We start from the raw sequence: 22861 nt of genomic DNA, 5'->3' as shown, positions 1-22861 counted from the left end.
TTCCCTTGTGCTGCTCACCCCTCAAACAGTTTTACAGTGTATTGAGAGAAGTTGTTTTTTTGAAACAGTTATTTTAATGGTATTGGACCCATATCTTAATCTAATTTTGAATTAGTTAATTGTTTAATTTGTTGCTGTTTTCTCGCTGAACTACATATGCAAAATGACATGAGATGAGGCTGCTGGCTGTATCAGCCATCCTAATTAGCTGACAGCCATTCTGCCACTAATATTTAAAACTGTAAATAAAGTCTTCTTTGGTAAATGTAGTTCTGCATTAAAACTGAAGAGTTTTATAATCTACCAATACAGCCTTGCTTTATACTGGTCTGATATTGTAGGGATGTGTGTTTTTGTGTTAATTAGTTCCTGTATTGTTGCGTCTTCCCCTTGGTTGCCCCAGCTGGCCCTTCTTTCCCCTTATTACCTTCCCTGTGTATTTATCCCATTTGTGTCTCTTGTTTGTGTTAGATCCTAGTCTTAAGTTGTAAGTCACATGACTTTGTCAGTCCTGTCAAGTTACTACCTGTGTCAGAGCTATTGCCTTTGCTCATATGTGCTGCCTGGACCTTGTACTCTTCTGGATTTCATTAAAACCATCAATTCACACCACAACCTGGATTCACCGCATCTTCATCCTCACTAACAACAACCGTAAATTGTGACAGATATAGCTAAAAGGTCAGTTTTAATATCATTCCCATTGCTATGGTCATTGTCTGACTAGCTGGTAGCCTTCCCTTTGGGTCCTAAGTGTATTTGTTCTGCAGATTAACTTCAATTGATTCCTAGCTGCAGGCTCACGCGACCCATCTTACCCTTTTAAAGCAGTATCCCCCCTCAGTGGTAATACTTGTTTGTTTGAAAAATACTAATGTCTGTTGGTGTGTCCTTAGGCTGGACCCAGAGACGTCTCCTCTCCATGGACACAGAGGACTTTGAGACAATTCCGTCCAGCGGAGAGGAGTCCTCCAACTCTTCTGAGGACGAAGCCAACAATAAGAATGTATGTGACTTTAGCTTAGCTCAGCAATCTTTATAGTGGAATGAAACTTAAAGAATTATAAGGTGAGAACATTTTTACTCCAAATGTAACTTTATTTTAAAAACTGTAGCTCAGAGTGACTCATTCTTCACTTGTTGATGCTAGATAGTTCTTGCATAATTTATCAAAATTTTCCAGTCAATTACTATCATCAGTCAGTTTCCTCTCATTTCTTTGAAATGTATCTCAACATCCTGAATTTGGACACCTCTACTGCTTAATTAGTTCCCTAGACTTGTGTCTTCTTAGTAGCAGGACCTGACCACTTGACATTTAAGAAATGAGGGAGTAATGAAGGACTGAAGGGATTCTACTTGCATATTTCTGGTGCAGGGGTCTGCAGCCTGCAGCTCTGATGCCACATTTGGCTTTTAAGACTCTTCTTTGTGAATTTTAATAACTTTGTCCGACAATGCTAAACAACCTTTCTTTTAATCTAAACGTAATTAATAATGTTAGTTGAAGCAGTTTTTCCATGCAATATATGCAAAACATTTATGCAAAAATGTACAATAAGGTAAGAAATATTTTTGCTTGTCTTTTGGTTGCAAACTGTGGCTTTTTTTGACATAATTTACAATGTAAATTAGATGTTCCATTGAAGAAATGTTTTTAATCCCTTTATATAAAAGTAAGATTTTCTATATTTTTAAAACCTAAAAACAAAATAAAATTGTTTAATTTAAAAATATGAACACATTTCCAATAGCAGATGTAAAAATAATTAGTTTCATGTAGCTTTTGTGGCTCTAACTGAATTTTGTTAACCTGGACTAAATGGCTAAGTGGCTCTCTGGGTTGCAAACATTGCTGACCAGTGATGGTAAATGTGTTGGCCTTTCCTAAGTCAGCAGAGTTCTTCTGAGTCACATTAGAAATCTACACATATTGATGTACTGGGATGTAGTAGTTCATTCACTTTTAAGCATTAAATAAAATTTTTGCAATGAAAGCTAAAGTAAAAACTTTGTGTGTGAAATTGTACATTTCAACTGTAGATATGAATGGGAAACCTTAAAGGGAAATAATATATTAAAATTTTGGGGGTGTCTGCTTAATGCAGATATTATTCCTGCATTAAACAAGATTCAAACATGTTGAAGCCTTGATAAAATTCAACTTATTACATCATGGACGGACTGACTGACGGATTTACTACATCACAGGTGTTTCTGTCTTGAGTCAGTGTTGGATTCAGCTGGATCAGTTTTACTCTTTTCATCAGCTTGTGGTTTGTGCCACATTTGACAGTCATATGTTCCTGCAGGGTGGCAGCAGCCGGTACCGGGTGCAGCTGACATATACGTCATGTGAAGCAAAGGACCTCCAATTTCTGGAGGAAGGAGAAAATGGAAACTGGTAAGTTTACACCACTTCCATGAATTCAAAAGCATGTCCTTTCAGTTTTTACCTTTGCAAAGCTCTCTAGATATTTTTATTTTATATAAAGTGAACAGTTGTTTCACCCCATCCTGATTCTGCAAGTGTGTTCATATAGCAACGGAAGTGCAATCTCTTATGGTAGGTTAATTTTAATGAGGGGAGACAACATATCAATCCTAAAATGTTAACAAAAATGCTCTTCATCAGAGGAAATAAGTTTTTAAACCAAGACAAAATCTGACTCAAATTTTAATGTAGAAAGTTTACCAACAAGAACTTAAAGCGGATATTTCTTGTTCATTGCCAGGTTTACTAGGCGGTTTATTGGTCCATTCCTCTTTACAGAAACACCCTGTAAATAATTAATCTTTCTCGGCTTTTGCTTGGCAACTCAAAGCTTTAGTTCCCACCACAGAGATTTTGAAGAATAGAGATTTAAAGACTAGCTAAAACCTTACTTTAACTTTAGGGTGCATTTACACCAGCCCTATTTGGTACACTTTAATCAAACTCTAGTTCATTTGCCTAGAAAGTCTGGTTCATTTCCAGAGGTGTGAATGTGGAATGGAACTCTGATCCAGACCAAAGAAGTGAACTCTGCTCTGCCGACAAACCTCAGTCCCTCTTAAGTTAAAGTGAACTCTGGTGCGGTTCAAATTTATATTTGAATGCCAAGTGGAGCAGAGACTACTCCAAAAGTAGGAAGTGGACTGCAGCACAAGGTATTCTGGATAAATGCAACCAAAACAAATGCACATGGTGCTAGCAGGAGAAATGGCTCGTGGTGTTTTTACCAAAGAGAAATTCTACAAACGCTAAAATCTGATGCTACTCCTTTGTTTACATTCCATTCTGATTAAGCTGGAAGCGAGAAAGATGCGTCTAGACTCTAACTACCTTCAGATCCTGAGATTATGACCTTTTACAGTTAATGGATCGGACATCCAAATAGCCCGTGGTAGCCCGACTCCAGAAACCACCCCAGTTAACGGTAGCTCTTTCTCTATCAATAACGTGCACTTGTTACAGTCTAGATAATTTTAGAGACTCGGCCAGAGTCAAGGTCATTATTTATCATAACTAAAGAAACGTCTGAAGCCCCCCATTTCACTAGGATCATGAACATTGATTTTATGTTAACCAGAAGAATTGTTATCCCTGTGACTTAATTAATTTAACTGTCCACAACATCAAGTAGACTTTAATATTTTATTAGCAAGCTTTAGCGGGGAAAATAACATACAGCTACTTCAATCAAAATCAGAAGATCAAAATATAAAAGAATTTTAGAAAACACACTTCCCTCTAGTCCCTATACTGTGTCACTAAACTTTAAGAGAGGCTTTGAGATGCAGTTCCACTCTTTCCCAGATGCTGAGTTGATCTTGGCAGTAGAAAACTCTAAATTCCATGGTCAGGGACCCATCTTGCCGTAGCAGAGTCCTTTTTCAGAATAAATCCAAAGTTGAACTGGTGAATATTCTTCATGAACTCAGTTCTTTATCCATAGGTGATCTTTGTCTATCCCCCATGTTCACTGCAGCATCGTTGAGATGTTTCTTGGGTTGAGAGTTAGGCAGATGTCGAATCAGAACCCTGGGTTGTAGATTATCGGATCTTGTTCCTTTCTAGAGCAGCGTGAAGTTTTCAGTATAGCCCCAATCTTGATCCTACATCTTCTTATGGACTTGCCTCGATCGCTGCTGGAACAAAGAACCCCGTTCTTCTCCTGCCTCTACCTTTTATAGTCTCAGTATTCCAGCCATGTGCGCCTCTGTGACTTACACAACCATCTACTTCTGCATCTTGGTTGCGCTTACACAATCTCCCGTTTGGACCATTACATCAGCCACTTTGGCTAACTTCCTCTTTCAACATCTGTTTCTGCTTATTTCACAATCTCACTCCCTGGTTTTTCCATTCTCTCATCTCTTCTTCTCACGCAACCTTTCACGCTGTGACACAGTATTAAGACATCTCATCTAACTTGAATAAGATCCTTCTTTTATGATTTCTCACTTTTTACTTCTTAAAATCAAGTTCGCATAATTCATTACATTGATTAATGGCACATTCTTAAAATGAGGATTACACAAGTTTTAATCACATCAAATCATAATACTGAATTATTTGTTTCTTCTGGGTTTCTATTACAATATAGATTATGTAAGTTTCATTACAATAAAGATTATATAAGTTTCAATCAATATTAAATCATAATTCTAGATTACTTGTTGCCTCTGGGCTTCTATGATCTGTTTTCTGTGTCCTGGAAAGATCTCAATCACTTCCAACCAGGTTTCACGACAAGTTACAAAAGTAGTATTATGGTATGAAAACAAAAACACACATGTAAATAAACCTTTGTAGCAATTGGCTGCTTGACTGAAGAAGGCGATTTAGTCTTATTTTTGTTGGGACTGAGTTTGTTGTTGGAAAAAGAACAGAAGTGCCCCTGAACAGGCATCCTCAAATTCAGGCCATCAAGAGTCCTGCAACTTCTAGCTGTGTCCATGGTCCAACACACCTGAATCAAATGATTGGATGATCTCCTCAGTCCTGCTAATGATTATCTAACTCAGCTATGTTGAAGCAGAGACATATGTTAAAGTGACAGGACACCAAATCTCCTGAATTTGAAGATTCCTGCCCTAGCAGTTGGAGGTTTGTTGTTATCCAATATGGCTGCCTCACTTATAAAACTTAGCGATAGTTGAAATAGATGTCCACGAGTCTGACAAATCTGATCACATTAATGAGCTATAATGAAAAGGAGGAAGGAGCAGAGCAACAACTTCCCTGTTCAGACCTCGGTGGGACTTCCAAGGAATCTCTGACTCCATCCTAACTATGATCAAGCAATCTGACACAATATTTGTTTTTAAAGGTCTCCAATGCAAATTGTGGAAGGCGAGTACAAGAAAGTTACTTAATACTTAATCTGTTTCCTTCTAAGCATACATCTTAGCGAAGAAGAGGAAGCCTCTGCCTCTATGAACAAGCAGTGTCTGGAGTATAGCTGAAAGACTGTTATGAGCCACATGGACTTGGAGGGAACTGACACTCTGTTAGATAAAAGCTCGACTTGGTGTAACTATTCTCATTTTTCATCAGCTCATACATATTTCAGCTCTTAAGACTGTCTCCTGTCGTCTTCATCTATGGGTTTTTAAAAGGTCTCTCTCCCCCGTACTTGTCTCGCCTCCATAAGGAGCATGAAGAATTCATAAGTCTCCCCCCATTCCTTGGCTCCTGTTTTTTTTTTTTATCAACTGAAGCGGAACTGATAATGCTCTGCTGTGTGCAGCAAAGATATACTTCCCACGTGTGGAGAGCTTTCATCATATTTTTCTGTATTCCTAAATATGCTACCTTGTGCTTCGGTGTGTTTGGGTGTATATACACTACAGAAGCCAAATTAAGCATATGTCTATGTTGTACATCCACTGTACTCAGTCCTTGCTCCTGTGAGTATAGGTTGATGTATATATATATATATATATATATATATATATATATATATATATATATATATATACATATCGCTAATCTATTCAAACACATTGTTGACACTAATTTACAATATGAGCCAAACAGAGAAAGAATTACATCAAAATCATGCACAATTATTGAATCTTCCTTTATATTCAGACTCAGAGTGATGTTGATCTGAGGGCTTAGGCCTGCTGGTGGCTGAGTGGAGGAGGCAGCAGAGCGTACACTAATGATGCATTAAAACCTTAACCTTCTCAAGCCATATGAAACTGTCATTAATTCACAAAAGGTCAGTGTAGGGAAAAATGTCTGCGCCCACATTTGCATGTTCTCTGGCTTGAAAAGAAAGGCCAAGCTAAATTATAAAACTATTTCTTGTAACAAATCACCTCTAATTTTCACCTGCAACCATTTTCAGATCACTGATTCTAGTTTTCTAAGGGACCTTAAAGCATGTTTGGGTTTTCTTCAAGAATGTTGATAAAAAATAAAAAAAAGTGGAAAACTAACTGACTGACAGATTGGATCAGATCTAATGGTTGGTCATTATTATCAGAGAGTTTGTTGTCTTACAAAGGACTCAACCACACTCAAAAATCTGGTTTTGGTGGATGCCAAACATTGTCCTCTACATAATACCTTCTGCTAGTAAAGTTAGTTTCTCATCACATAACATGATTTTTCACTTTTGGTAAGGAAGAGATATGTTAACCATCTGGCTCAAAAGACAAATTAAAAATTTATAAGCTTGGATGGATGGATGTTCTTGTTACAATCTGTTCACCCCCCTCAGCTGCCGCATTATATCTACTAAGTAACTGGTTTGAACAAGTTACCAGCTTTTTAAATTAATGGCCCCCACATACTCCAGCATATTTCACTCTGCAGAGGACCATGCATATTCGAGGTGGACTCAAAGTGGACATCCGCCTGACAAATCTGCGCAAAGGTACATTATTCAACTGTGTACACCTGGTAAAATCCAACCCCTCGTTTTACACTTCGTTTTACAGGGTCTAACCCTTCGGCTATTGGAAAAGTATTGCTTGCTGGAGGCATGGACTGTGTTGAGGTTTGGAACAAATAGATTTGGTTTTACCCAATTGCTATGGTTTGGCCATGACATGAAATGTGCCAGCTCGATACAGCTTACCAGAAATTGTGTGCGCTGTAAGCAACCCAAGGAATAGGGCCATGAAATCTTTACCAGCATTAAAATGTACTAAACATTCTCCTTGCTTGGAATTTAATTGTTCAATATTTGAAAGCATGGGCAACATTGACTGAATGGCTTTGTTTGCTTTCCCTTCTGCCATTGTCAAGCAACAACCCTATAAAGTAGCGGTTCTCAACGTGGGCGGTACCGCCCCCCAGGGGGCGTTCAGAGGACGGCAGGGGACGCTGGTGGACATTTTTACAAAAGGGGGGCGCTGGGATGCCTTTGGGGGGCGTTTGGTCGAAGGTAAAGTTTACACCTTAAATGCACAACAATACCAGTTTAGACTTTGAGCAACTTGGTAAAACTGTATTGTGTAACATTAAATCATGCTTGGCTGCAACTGTACCGATGGCAGCTCTCCTTCTATTCAGTGTTTGTAGCTTCTGTTAACTTCTTCTGAAAAATGAACCCATTTAAATAAAGAAATCCCTCCATGGGTGATACCACGATAGCGTTCATTTTATAGCGTTAACACCGGTGCTGTAAGTGGTCCGGCATGAAACTGGGGTGATAGAACAACACAACACTTTTAAATTTCAATAATCAGAATGCAGAAATTGTTTCCGTTGTTTTAAAAGGTTTATGTCAGACTGCCTTTCCCCCATCGATACACTCCTGACGGCCCTGCACCTTAGGGGGTAAAAAACAAACAAACTCTGAAACAGGAAAAGCTGGACTTAAAACGGAGCAACGAACTACATGTGAATTATGGCATAAAAACAGAGAATCTGATGCTGAACAGTGAAAAATCAACACATGATGTGAAACACATGACGATTAGGCGGCACAGCAGGTGATGAGTGAAGATTACTGGTGGTCAACAAATGATAAAAATAAATCTAGCAACAGGAAAAAAACTAAAGTGGACATAGCAATAAACCAGGAGAGGATAATACTAATCAAATGAAACTAAATGGAAATGAATGAAGAACAAAATGAAAGAATAAACTAGGAAACTAAAGTAAATACAGAGGAATAAACTGGTATGGCAAGACCTTTCGAGCAATAATTAATACAGAGGACTGTATGGCAAGAATAAACAGACACTATTTCCAGATAAAAGGTAAAATAATATTGTTGAAATGTCATGGGTTTGTTGAGACCACATCTAGTACTGAGAATAACAGTAAAGAACTGATCACTTATTTATGTTTTTAATTAGATTTGATATATTTATTTCTTCAATATTATTTTTATGTCAGTGTTAATGTCATGAGGCTGATGACTCCATGACACTTTCAATTTGACTCATTAGGATTTGATTAAGAACCAGATTTGTTCTTTGTAATTTCTGTCCAGTAAAACTATTAATCTATAAATCAATAGACAGGTCTATATAAAGACATAATCCATGTTTCTGTCTCATATTTGTATGGCATTAAAAGGATCTGGAACTTTTGTTTTTCCACTGAAAGCTCTGGTTTGCACAATAAATGCCATGTGGGTGAAATTTTATGGATGATACTCTGATGTCCCATTCTCCTGAAGGCAGCACAGAGCTGCACCACCAGAAACTGAACTGACAGAAACACTGAAGAGAAGAGCTATGATTAATGTAGCTACAGTTCTATCCATGTTTTAATGTTGCAGAGCTCAGTCATTTTGCAAATAGTTCAAAGTTTAAACTGGCATGTTGAACATCTTTTATCTGCTCATTTTGTGGAATATTTAACAACTAGAAAATGACACAAAATAAGAATATTTTTTCCACTCTGATTGGCTGCTGTTAGGCCTACCAATTTTAACTTGAATGTTCATTGGATTTTTCGTAGACGCCTGTGAAAATAATTTCTATTCCCATGACGTTTTTGTTCTCTGGGAAATTATTTTTGATGATAAAAACAGAAACAAGCATAAAAATCAAAACATCTACAATAGTGATAGTAATATTAATGATAAAATAATGGTCAGTGCAAAGTAGCCTACAAATTCTTTGGTGTCGGGCGGAGAGGGACCTGGATAAAGGCTAGGGGGTGCTGGCCCAAAAAAGGTTGAGAAACACTGCTATAGAGGAATTATTTGTTTGTAAACACAGCGGATATATGTGCATCTTGACTGCAGAAACAGTTTCTTTAAATGCTCACTGATTGCTATGGTTACCCACATTTATTTTGTTGCTTTAACATCAGCCAGCATGTTGTCATAGTACTACAGCAGTTGTCACAATGTGATAAAGTATGTTATGCTACCAAATTGACATTAGTGATCCATCAATGATCCATACGGTGGGAAATGGTGTTCAGATCGAACTGTTCTATGTGAACCACTGAGCCAATACTGTTGTGTCAGCACAAGCAGTCGCCAGAACACAGAGAGTGACTACCTCTTTGTGCCCCATCATCTGTCTAACCTGATGGAGAAAAAAACGGGACTAACTTGCTTGTGGAAAATTAACCATTTGTCACTAGAAAAGTAGAAAACACTCAACTTTGAAATCTCAACCATCTGCGATCAGTGCGAAGAGTCTGCGCTGCTCTCAGATTTATGCACAGTATGCTCAAGTATGTGGGAAACTTTAGTATTGAACTGAAGTTTGCCATTGCTATAATTGTCTTTGTTTTCACTGTAACTCTCATTTTATCTCATCTCAACGCTTGTTTGTTACAGTCCTAGTGTAATTAGTGTGGCTCTGTGTAGATGCTTCATATACTTATAATAAAGGTTCAGGATGGGATTTATACAGAATATAAACTGTGAAAAGTGTTATTGTTTTAAAGCTACTCCAATGTGAAGACCCTTCTCTTTATTGTGTTCTGTATTCTAGGCTAATCAAGAACCTTTTAACAGAGGGGCCAGGGCTGGTCATTTTCTCTACACTTGAAACACCATCTAAAGGAGGTCACTCTATTAAAAAACAATACTGGCCACTTCTGACTAACCGCCAATGGCTTTGCTCTAACACCCACTCATCTTCTCCCGTCTTCCACCCTTTACTCCAGCCTCATAATTGCTTCCTCACTCTCCAGTGGCACTGAAGGAAATGGATTGGGTAAATGTGAGCAGACCAGTGCTGCAGGGATGGGAGGAAGAGTATAGCTCATGGATAGGAGGTTGGAGTGTGTGGGGATGGAAGAGCTTTGGTATGATGTGTTGAATTTTAATGTCACTGAATCCAGCCTGTTGCTTGAAATATGCTTATCTATTTTAACACTTTATTTTCAGATTTTATTTTTTATTTTTACACAAATGACAGATGTAAGACAACTCTAACAATACATACCACCAAGTGGTACGTCATACGAAAATTCAATTAGAACTAAGCCAAATGTAAAGAAAAAACAAAAATCCAGTTCTGATTTATAAAAACACAATGTACATGTCCTTGTGTGTGTCTGCACTGAGGACCGCTATCATCCAGATTATCATATCTTCTCCAATTTGGCTTTAGTTCAATGAAACACCTTGAACTGCACTAGACATTAGATGTATGCAAACAGAGGATGAATGAATATGATTAAGGTAACAGAGTTCTGGGAAGATAACCTGGGAATACAAGTTACTGACAAGGCCCTGGAGTCTAGCATCTATTCCTTTGCTATGCCAAATTTTGACTCTAGAGAGAGGATTTGATGTTGTAGGGGCCCAGATAAGTGGTTGTTTAACAACTGCATTAAGACCAAATGGAGATCATTTGACCATAGGATTCTTCATGTGACCACCACAATTAGGAAAAGCTGAACATGTCATAGCAATAGATGAAATATAGGTTAGCAGTGGAGCTCTGTAGCAGACCAAAGTGGACCTGTATGCTTCTTACATTCAAAGCCACATAAATATTTTCTGAATATTTGCTGCCCAATAATAATATAAAAATTTAGGTAAGGCTGAGCTTCCATCTATAAAAATATGCACATCTTTTCCCCCTTGTCACATTTCTGTTTGTTTGTGAATTACTCTTTATGTTGGACTATCTGATAAATTCATGGAGGGAGCAGTTGTAATGTGATAAAATATAAAAGAGATGAAGGGGTGTGATAATTTTTATAAAGCATTGTATACAGCATCTTTGTATTTTATCCTCTTTAACAAGGTCAGATCTCCCTCCATTGCCCATTGTTGCGTTATGAAGGAGTAATTGTTCACAGCCTTAATGTTTACCCACGTAAAGTTCTGGTGCTGTCAGACTTTGAGGTGTTAATTTTCTGTGATCTGTGTTCAGGGGTCATTCATGTCATGGTGATAAATTACTTCAATGTGTCATTTGGAGTTTTTATGTTATTTGTTGGTCTTTTTTATGACTTTATTCAAGTTAAGTTTGGTGAGATCACAGTTGGGATCATAGAACCAAAGGGTCGTGGTATGTACAGTTAAGTTCATAATTATTCATACACCTGGCAGATTTGAGTTTCAAATAATCTTCATTAACATGTTCCCTCTAAATTAAAAATAATAATAAAGGAGTGGTGTTCTATATTTTCCAGGCACATGATCCCATCTTGTAGCACAGTCATGTAAATCATGTACATTTTTTGGCACGCCAGAATGGTTGCCACGAGGGATGAAAGGATTTTTCAAACATGCGTAAAAGAATAAAAGCAACGCTTATTTTTCTGATGAGGGAATAACACTACAACGTGACATAAACCTCAACAATGTTGATATTACATGAATGCCCTTTAATAATTTTGAGTGGTCCAGCCAGAGCTCTGACTTGAATCTGATAGAGAATCTATGGAGGGAGCAAAAGATTAGGGTGATGAGAAGGAGGCCTTTCAACCCTCGAAGACATGGAGCTCATCACCTCTGCCTCATTAGAGGGGTATCAATACAGTTTGACAGCCCTTTTTTGCTGGTCCCCAAACACAATCACTGTTTCTACACATAAAAACAGTAATTTTTACTGTTGCTCTTCTTACTTTGTTTTATGTTTTGAGTGAAACGGTCTCATTTCCTGTCAGAACCAAACCTTTTGACTCTACTGCTGACAGATCAGTCTGCCAGCGAAAGGAGTCATTTGAGTCTTAAATGTAGAAGAAAACTCGCATCAGATTCTGCTGATCAACTTATTTATTAGGTCATTCAGGCGCTGAAAGATCCTCTAGAGTCTCTGCTCTCTCTGTACTGCTGCCGTCTTTGCCTTCGATCATATTACTGTGTCACACTTGTTCCATAGTCGCCTCTCACTGTTATGGGTCTATTACTGCCTCCAGGATGGATCAGAGGTGTAGTACTGGAGGAAGAATTTATTTACTCCCATTCCTTGTTGAGACCTTTCAGCTGATTGTGATGCTTAAAGAGCATGTAGATCATGGACTAAAAGTATGATCTAAAAAGAACTGTGTAGATTTGCATGAGTCACAAAACTGACTGATTTCCCCCTTAAAACATCCATTTCTCATTGTGTTCTTTGTCCCCTCTGTCTCTAACAAATCCTCTTTTACCTCCTGTTTAAACCTGAACCTGGTTTCTGGATGATTACTGTAGACTATTTGTTTTGGTGCTTTGTCTCTAAAATAGCTGCTCATTCTCTCTCCTTTTTTCTGCTTTTGTTCCTTGCTTGCAGTTTCATATATATTTGAAGCAAACTGACCTCTCTGGATAGCAGTCGAGCTTCACTGTATTTGGAATTTATTTTTTAAATTCGCTCTGCTGCCTGTGATGACTTCTCCTGCCTGTCTTCCTTTTAGGTTTCTTCCCCTTACTTAAGTCTGAGTTGTGATTAATAAACACAACCACTATAACTGAATGTGACCCCATGTATTTCTCATGTTTCATCATTTTGCTCACTATGAAGCTGAATTGACTGTTTTTCTCCCTGTTTTCCCAGATATCTTCAGTGATCTGTGTACAGCAGCACTCTCTGATTCTGAAGAAAACAGCGTCACTACTAGGGAAGATGTGTCTTAGTACTGCAAGTAAATATCAGTGGACTGTTGTAATTCATTTGACTTTGATCTCAGACATTGATCAGCTTAATAACTGCAATCTTCAATATGTAATTTAAAAGGATTATAACTACTTGTATTTTTTTTATGGACTACAGATATGCCTTGCTCTTATTGTTGTAATTTTTTTTTCTTTGATTCACTGATGTTTGTGAGTGAAACTCCTGCAGGAAGAAGCTGGAACTTTCTCGAGTGCCACTATTAGAAAGCCTTCTGTATTTTTAAAATAATTTCTACTAGGGATGCGGAATATATCAGCACTAACATCAGAATCGATTAGTAACTTTTTTAATACATCAATTTGATAAATCAAACTGGGCCAATATTAACAACTGATATTTTTTTCTATCTTGTTGCCATTTGCTTTTGGACAGGAGAGAAGGAGGTTGCTCGTGTGGTATTTGTTTGGTCATGTGATAGTAATGTTGATGCAGCAAACACAGAAGCACTGGGAAAGTCAAGCACATATAATATTGGTTATTAGCCATAACAGCAATATTAGTATCAGCTATTGATATTGGCCCAAATGTTCATATTGTTGCATCTCTAATTTTTACTCCCACTGAGTGGATTGGCTATATACAGTAAACATAACCTCAGATTTACAGTCTCTTCAGAAACTATTCAGAGCCCTTCACATATTGCACTTTTTAAAATGATTTTCAATTCAGTTAAAAATGCTGCTGGTAAAATGCGCTAAATATGTGAAAAGATGAAATTGGCATTTGCTGACATAAGCAAATTTTCTTGAAGCTGCTTTCTTCCACTTCTAGCACTGCTCTTTAATTGCTTCTGTAGAAAGAAGGGAATAACTTCTCTGAGGTAAGAGAGCCCCTTGAGTGCTCTGTCACAAAAACAGGTGTCTCCTGGTAAATGCTTGATATTCTTTATTGTATTCTGACCCTCAGAGTATTTAGTGTTTTAGTTTAACTACATCAAAACGTTTTGCCACACAGGTCAAAATTATGAAGTGAAAAGGACTTTTGGATCCCCCAAAATTAAAAAAATCCAGAAGTGTGACTTTTGTTATTACCCAACCAGCAAACTAAAAATGTAATGTTTTAATTAATTGAATAAAGTTGTTAAAAATTTTGTAGAAAATGTATCTATAAATCAGTGTAAATCTGAGACATAAATGGGGTTCTTGCTCCACTGATCTGCGTGACTCAACTCTGCATTATCTGGGAATGGGACCAGAACAACAAAAAAACCCACAAAATGTTTCCTTTGTGGATGCATTGTCTCATTATACAATACACATGTGAAAACAAAACTCTTAATATCATGATTTCAGTTTCTCTGTGACTTGTTAGGTGAAGATTATTGTGATGACATTAAGTTTGAAACAACTTGAGATCTGATTATTTCCTGAGGAGACTGTTCTGACTTGCCTTTTTTCACATCTGTAAGAAATTAATAGCTGCAGAATTACTGCAAAATACCTACATTACTGTAACAGCTCTTAATATAAAATATCTTTACTTTGTTTTACATAAGTGGAAATCCTGAAAAAAACATGTTGGTGATACAAAATTACAACTAATGATTTTTATGTCACTCAGGGGCATAATGGCAATTTTTGCACAGTTTGTTGGGGCTTATTTACTGTGTTTTAGTTTACTTTAAAGCTGTATGCTATGTTTTTCGTTTGAGCAGACAGCTTCATGAAGGGGGGTTCTGCTCCATCCATAGTTAACTCTTTTGAGCCTAAAAGTGGAGCAAGGCCAGGATGCCAATAGCACAGTATGCAGAGTCACATGTAGCCATGATTAAATGACCATCTTGGGCTTGGACTGATTGCTGCAACATGAACACATTTCCTCTATCAGGGGTTTTTGCATCTTGGAAAGTCCAATTCACAACAAATTCCTTTTATCAGCTAATGATAGTTAAATCACTTCCTGGCAGAAAAAAACAATCAGATCTGATGTGTTTTCCATTTTCTTCTTTGTACATCATCATGGAAAGTATGAGGAAGAAACCAGATGGCTTTTGAAGGAAATTATTATTTCTGTGTTCAGAAACCGATTTGTCTCTGTGACATGTTATGCTTCATGGCCCAGAGAAAAACTCACTCATTTCTACATAATGAGATTCTGTTAAGAACATTTCATACTTTGAGTTGCTGTTTTCGACCTTGCACCTGCAGACAGGACACACTCAAATATTGTTTCTAATATTTGTACTTGGGCTGCACAGTGACAGGAAAATTAATGATAAGTGGTTATATGTAGAAACCTGTTTGACACAGTTTCTTATGTCTAATTAACTTGTTCTGATTCGTTTCTGTTTGTTACTAGCAGCAGAAGGACTTGTTTATTCAGCTCACTGTCACATACTGTTTAAATTTACATCATAATATTTTTAAAACCAAGAGTGAAAGCTAACAATTTTGCCACATTAGTTGTGTTTCAGAATTTAGTGCTGGTCCTCAATCTGTAACCTATTATCCTAACTATAATCTAAAGTACACTGAATAAAAAGTTCAGACTATTAAGCAATATGCTCTAAACATTGTTGAAGAACTACACTTCAGTAAGCAGCAGATAAAACATTTCCCTTCAATTAATATTCAATCTTTTCTATCTTTTACTGCTGTGTCTTGTTCCCCTCTGTTGAACATGTATCTTTGAACATTTGCATTTGATGACATTACTTTGAGAACACTGACATATAGCTTCCCTGTTTCACTCCCAGAAGGATTATATCTTTTTAAAATCACCCTGGCTACAAGCTGTAATGTGTTTGAAATGAAAGAATACACCAGAGTTTATCACAGGATGTCAGATAACTGGACACTGTAACATACAGTGAGCCCCTTAATGAGTATATTAATGAATAATTTGCTTGCAAGAATTGATCCATGAGTGTAATTTGTATTTTGTTTGATCAGAATTAACTGGAAAATGCTGTATCTTTCTTTAGGAAATAATTCGGTTATACTGCATCATGAATAATGCTAGAATCTTTTCAACTCTAGAATGTATCATGTCTGTATATTGTATCTGTTATTATATTGTACATATTGCTCACTATGATGAAATACCTTTACAATATGAAAAGTCTTGCCTTGTTTCTTTTGGACTTCTCTTTTTTCCTGTATTCTATAAAGTGTAAATGAAAACTGCATTTACACTCAAACATTATTTTTTTCAGCTGATCAAAAGTTTAAGACCATAGCTCAAAAAACCCAGAAACCCCCCCAAAACAGAAATCAAAGTGTCAAAAAAAAGGACTCAGTAATGAGTAGCTCCACCATTCTTGTTGATGACTTCAAACAATTGTTTAGGCATGCCTGATGCAAGTGTTTCCAGGAGGCTAGTGGGAACGTTGCTCCAAGTGTTGAAGATGGCTTCACAAAGGCCATCCACTGTCTGGAACTGATGTCCATTTTTGTAAACTTCCCTTGCCATCCATCCCCAAATGTTCTCAATTGGGTTTAGATCTGGGGAACATGCAGGATGGTCCAAAAGAGTGATGTTTAGGCCTGTCACGATAACAAATTTTGCTGGACAATTAATTGTCTAAAGAAATTATTGCAATAAACGATAATATTGTTTCAAGACCTTTTGACACTGATTTAATGGAAATGACTAATAATACATGCAATTTCCTGATATTTATTTCAAAATAACACGTAACACTGGAACTGATTAACTAAATAAACAAAACAACCAAAATAATAACACAAATAAAATGAATGGAATGGAAAATGGGCCGACAACTCGTGTAGTGTGCGCTGGACATTAGACTAAGGAAATGAGGAAGGGAGGGTCAGTGGAGAGCACCGGAGTTGAGCCTTTTTTCTTTTAGTGTCATCAACAGAAAGAAAAAAAGGCAGAAAGAGACGATAATTAAAATGATCTCGATAGGTTTTTTTATCCGATTAATTGATTTATCGTTTATCGCGACAGGCCTAGTGATGTTATTCTCTTGGAAGAACTCCTTTGTCAGGTGGGCATTGTGAACTGCAGCATTGTCCTGTTGAAAAACCCAATCATTACCACACAGATGAGGGCCCTCAGTCATGAGGGATGCCCGCTGCAACATCTCCACATAGCCAGCTGCTGTTTGACGCCCCTGCACAACCTGAAGCTCCATTGTTCCATTGAAGGAAAACACACCCCAAATCATGATGGCGCCCCCACCACTGTGCCGTGTAGAAAACATCTCAGGTGGGATCTCCTTGTCATGCCAATAATGTTGGAAGCCATCAGGACCTTCAAGGTTAAATTTTTTCTCATCAGAGAAGACAACTTTCTTCCACCTTTCAATGTCCCATGTTTGGTGCATCCTTGCAAAGTCCGAACGGGCAATTTTGTGGCGTTGAAGAAGACGTGGCCTTTGAAGACGTTTTTTGTTTCTGAAGCCCTTCTCTCGCAGGTGCCGTCTGATGGTTATTGGGCTGCAGTCAGCACCAATAATGACCTTAATTTGGGTAGAGGATCGTCCCGTGTCTTGACGGACAGCCAATCGGATCCTGCGGCTCAGAGCTGGTGAAATCTTTTTGGGTCTACCACTTGACTTTTTTGTTTCATAACCCTCAGAATCATTTAAAAAATGCAAAATGACTGTCTTACTGCGTCCAACCTCAGCAGCGATGGCACGTTGTGAGAGGCCTTGCTTATGCAGCTCAACAATCCTACCACGTTCAAAGTCAGTGAGCTTTTTTGCTTTTGCCATCAGGAGGTATTAACAGTGTAAAGATGACAGAAAATGACATGCAATCCAGATTTTTGCACAGCTTTTGGCTTTTAAAGACTATGGTCTTAAACTTTTGATCAGCTGAAAAATCATGTTTGAGTGTAAATGCAGTTTTCAGAAAATTCCCTGCTCAAAAGTTCTTGTCTCTTGCACTGATTTGTTCCTTTAACGTTGTGAAACTCTACTTAGAACCTTCTTAAGATCCAATAGGGCAAAATGCAAATTCTTGCAATTTTTTGACTGGTCTTAAGATTTTGATCAGGAGTGCATTTGCAGCATTTTCCACTTTGCTTCCATTTCTTGTGGCTGCAGTATTTTTCTGTGTGCATTTGAACTGCATTCTTTCTCTACGTCTCCAGGCACTCTGTAACATCGTCAACACTAGTTTTACATGATAGAATAACCACAGATTGCCCAATATCCACACATTCTTGAAAACCTCTTCATTTTTCTTAGATCTGTGGTACATGCTAGTCTGCAACCTATTCTTTCTATTTATTACACCCAGGCAAAATATTAAATGTTTTCTCAGAGTTCAATCTAGTAAGTATATTGGCAGCTGTCTTTGTATGTGTTTTTATTTTTACATGTAAGTTTGATCTTAACCCTCCTGTTATGTTCGTTTCTGAGGTACAGCAATACTGTTCGTGGGTCAATTTGACCCACAGTGTGTTTAGTCATGCTATAGTGTCAGAAACCAAAAAATTTCTCCAAAACCGTTTTGTATCTGATTATTAACTCCAATGCTAACCATTTCAATCAATATTTGTGCACTGATGTTTTTTATTTCTCACAAATAAAGGATCAATGACGACAATTTACTCATTTGGACATAAAAAATATGATTTACATTTTTTATGCCCACTGAAAAAACTTAAACACAAAATAACACTAACTATCTTTGAAAGTGATTTTTCCATAAAAAAATGTATATTACATTTAGATTTTTTTTGAAGGGGTGATATTTATAATTGAACTTGAGACACTATTCTGCTCTGGGTCAAATTGACCCTCTGATTAAAATCAAGACAAAAGAGTCCTAAAGATGATCCTCCAGCTGGATTTCCAGTTTAAACCTGCATGTCCAAAACATAACTGGGTTTTTCATCACATGTTGCCCAGATTTTTATGCCATATTTAGCTGGTGTGGAAGGCATATATTGTGTAAATGAGCAGCGACCTCTGAATGCCAGGGGTGATCTTTATGAATGCCGCAAGACTTTCATCTACTGTGACATTAGGGCCTGGGTTATAGAACAGAGGAAGTTACCAGCCCACATGTTCCACACTGATCTATTAGCTGCTAGTTTGTCTTTTCTGTCGATTGTCATATCAGATTACTCTGGAGAGAAGTCTCCAGAAACATTATGGCCCAAAATATTACCCTGCCTGTCTCTGCATCCCTTAGACTGGCCGTTGATTCAATCTTTGGCTTGAAAACTCTGGTCAGAATGAGAACCTCCAAATATGCATATAAATGCATTTGGTCCAGCTCCTTCCAGTTCTCTCCAAAAACTCTCCTTCCTTTTAGATTTGTCATTTCAACAATTTTTTCCCGTATTGCACGAGGCCTGAGTAGCTCAAAGACTGACTTGATGTCTGTGTTGTGAGTTTCTGCCTCCTAGTCAGTCCTGGAATGATCAACAAGAAGTTCCAGAGCTTCCAAGGTTTTCATCTTTTTATTTACCTGCGGCTCATTTCCTGATCTCTGACAGTGACAATATTACATGTACCTTCAGTGTGTAATGTGTTTGTTTAGGACTCCCTTGCAGAGAGTATTTATGTTTCCCCTCCACTTCTACTGAGTGTCCACTCAGTGTGGGAGGAGTTTGCCCACAGGAACAGAAAAGGTTCCTGTCAAAAGTTGTATGAACACCTGGTTTCTGGCAGCTTCCTAGTGAAGTAAAGAGAATAGTGAAAGAGTGGGTTTGTGTGCGTGTGGGTGTGTGTGTGCATGCATGTGTGGTGTTTGTGTGATTGTCTGTGTGTGTGTGTGTGTGTGTGTGGTGAAATATGTCTCATAGGTGCAAGGAAACAAATAGAATTGGACATTTTTTTAACCTTTTTACCCTTCAACTTGTATGCCGGGTCAAATTGATCCGAACAGTATCTATGTAACAGGTAGACGCAGAGGGGGCTGCAAATGTGTAAAATGAACCATTGTCATTTTATACATAGAGTGCACCTATTAAGACAAATAGAAAAAGTTTCATGTAGAAAAAATACTTCTAACTATTTAAAAAAAAATTTTTTACTTTGAAACGGGTCAATTTGACCCGCAACATAATAGGAGGGGGGCAGTATTATGCATTTTCCAGGCACATCATTCTATTTTATAGCACCATAAAGTAATTATGTTACCTTCAGTTGGTATAAAAATATTGTATATATATCAAACATGACTTAAAAGAAATTTGACTTCCCAATTAGAAACTTTGATGACGTAGCACCGACGTCACCCAATGCACATGGAGGGCCAGAAGTAAATTCAGCCCATTTATTTCTGTTGGTCCAGCATCAAAATGTCTAAAGTCTTGAGTCCTTTACAGTTGCTGCAACCATTCCAATAGAGAGAAAGATAAACGTTATTTTTGTGTTTAGATTATAGTTGGTCACAAGGGAGTTAATTTAAAAAAAAAACTTAACTGAAAAAAAGAGGAGAAAAGTGGATCAACAATAATAACAGGAGGTGCAGAAACTAACAGTGCCAGAGTTTGCAGCACCACTTTCTAACATGTGTTGAGGAAAAATAACTATTTATAGTGTTTAACACAGTTTAAACCTTTTAGAACACATTTCTTAATTTTGAACAGGTTTCTGTTAGTGATTTGAAACTAAAACTATTGCTGGGTAATTATTGAATAGAGATCTGCAGGAGACCTTCGGCTCAGACCCCTGGGGTCTTATCATTAAAGACAGCAGGTCATGAATTGACATATACAGGAAGGTGGAGGACAGTATCACTTGAATTACTGTGAGAAAGGGAACTTTGGTCGGTTCACGTAACCAGGATGAGAAGTCTTCCAAAACTAACATCTGACATGGTGAAAAAACTGAATATAACATAAAATGTTTTAAATCACTAACATTTAATTTGTAACACATTTTTCTTAGTTATTAATAACATGTCTTGACTGAAAATTGTATTATCTTGTTTTAGAATTAATTTAGTCAATGATGAATGTATTTGAAATTGTATTATTTCTGACTATATTAGAATCAAATGAAAATGTTTTGTTTAGTATTAGAAAATACTTAGGTTTATGGTGAATGAATGTCTTAATTCTTATTTGTTTCTAATTCCTAATTAGAAACAGGAATTGTACTTCATTATTTTCTGTTGATATTATCTATTGCTTTTGGTTTGATATCAGGACTAAACTTTGGAGATGCTGAGTGCAGAAGAACAAATTGGGTTTTTGGAGATAACTTTTCATTGAATTAAAATACAGTATTAAAGGTTTGTTCCTGGCAGAGCAGAAGAGAAACCAGAATTTCACAGCTACCTGTGAGGTTCCTGCATCTGTTTCTCTTTGCCCAGATGACTGTAGAGCCGCAGGAGGCCAGATAGTGTTAAGAAAATAAATTTAAAATAAGTTAGTTTTAGAATTTATCATGACTTGATTGAAATACTCTAATATAGTTTTAAAATGTATAACATATTCTGACCTATTGATCTTTATCTTACCTGTAGTTAAAGCAGATTGTTTGCCAAGATCTTCTGATCTGCCCTTTGTCTGTTGGGAAACAATCAGTAGGAAGTTCCAGCTTTTCACACTGATCTGTGAAAGCCATAAACCACCATGAATTCGGAGAGTCTGCTTCTAACGTATTTAACAAAAGGTGTTTGATCTTGTGAACAAATTGCAGGGACTTTCTAAATTCAAAAAGGGCCAGAGATGCCTTCCAGTTGGTCAAGTAGAGATACGCCTTATTTGAATATATTAAGAGAAAAACACACCTACAGGTATAAAAGTTTGTGCACAAGGGAAACAATTCAGAAAAAGCTGATTTATTTTACTTCTGCACCAGCTCTTTCTCCAAGGACGTTCTTGATATTTCTTTGTCTTTTTGTCTCAGGTAACAATGTTTGTATCTGTGTTTCTCCAGTTTCCTGTTCTCACTTATATTTTCTTCTGACTGGATTAAATTCTGTAATTCTGTGACGTCAACACGCATTGTTGTGTTTCTGTCCCCACACGTGGCCACGCAAGAGAACCCGGGATCAACAGGAAAAATCAGAGCCAGATTTTTTGCTAAATTTAATTGTATAAATAATTCTTCCTTAACACAGGAAATAATCGCATCGTTTAAATTGTATTTTCAGATATTTTATTGGACAGTTACTTAGAAAGACAAGCATTCATATGTAAGGTAAGATATTATTTTTTTGCCCTAGCATGGTTGTCCCCAGAGTGCTAATGTTGCTAGCAGCTAGTTCAGTGCCGAGTCACGGACAGAAAATATGTTTATTAAGTGGGACTTTAATGCTAAAAAAATTTAAAAAGCTAAATAAATTAAATATATTGAATTGTTAATGCATGTCACCATGAGAAAAACCCACTGCGTTTTGCTTAAAAAACCTTTTTTTTAATTAAAATCACACATTTTTATCTCATAAAGTGAAAAAATTATTTGCAAAACAAACTTATTTGTGCATGTCAGAAATCTTTTCTTGCTATTCTAAGTTTTTGTTTGTGATCAAAGTTTTGTTTGTGATTCTCACATGACGTTGTGGGCAGGGCCTAAAATCGCAACAAAAGATTTCTGATGTGTGCAAATAAAAGTTTATGTTTGGCAAATAACTTTTTAAGTTCACAAGACAAAAATTAGTTATTTAATTTTAAAAAAGTTTTTTTAAACAAAACTTTTTGTTTTAAAAAAAGAATCATTACAATTCCAAAAGTTTTGATTAGAATTGTATTGTATTTAACTGAATACTCTGTGAACCAAACCCTAAACTTAAAGTCTGGATTGAGTTTTTTCCCCTTCATTAAATGGTAAATGTACAGAACTTGTATAGCACTTTATCCAATCATTTTTGACCGAACAAAGCGCTTTACATTCACCCATTTGCACTCATACACCGATACGCAGCTCAGTAGGCAATTTGGGGTTAAGTGCCTTGCA

General features: G+C 37.0%; 1 protein-coding gene across 9 annotated transcripts in view; it reads left to right on the top strand.

The window, feature by feature from the left end:
* Positions 1-21903, top strand: part of mcf2l2 (MCF.2 cell line derived transforming sequence-like 2) — a 193112-nt gene extending 171209 nt beyond the window's left edge. For 8 of the 9 annotated variants that reach the window (XM_081606659.1, XM_081606662.1, XM_081606660.1 and 5 more), the window contains 4 exons: positions 897-1006; positions 2313-2404; positions 9907-9980; positions 12910-21903. In XM_081606659.1, coding sequence (XP_081462785.1) covers positions 897-1006; positions 2313-2404; positions 9907-9980; positions 12910-12989 — 356 coding nt within the window. In that variant the 3' untranslated portion in view covers positions 12990-21903. The remainder of the gene's footprint in view (positions 1-896; positions 1007-2312; positions 2405-9906; positions 9981-12909) is intronic. The other variant, XM_081606661.1, reaches the window with a different exon arrangement.
* The last annotated feature ends 958 nt before the right edge of the window (positions 21904-22861 follow it).

Source organism: Poecilia reticulata, chromosome 4 (assembly GCF_904066995.2).
Source record: "Poecilia reticulata chromosome 4, P_reticulata-male-v2, whole genome shotgun sequence".
Taxonomy (NCBI): domain Eukaryota; kingdom Metazoa; phylum Chordata; class Actinopteri; order Cyprinodontiformes; family Poeciliidae; genus Poecilia; species Poecilia reticulata.
Note: the sequence above shows the minus strand (reverse complement) of the source record. Positions and strands in the feature narration are given on the sequence as shown.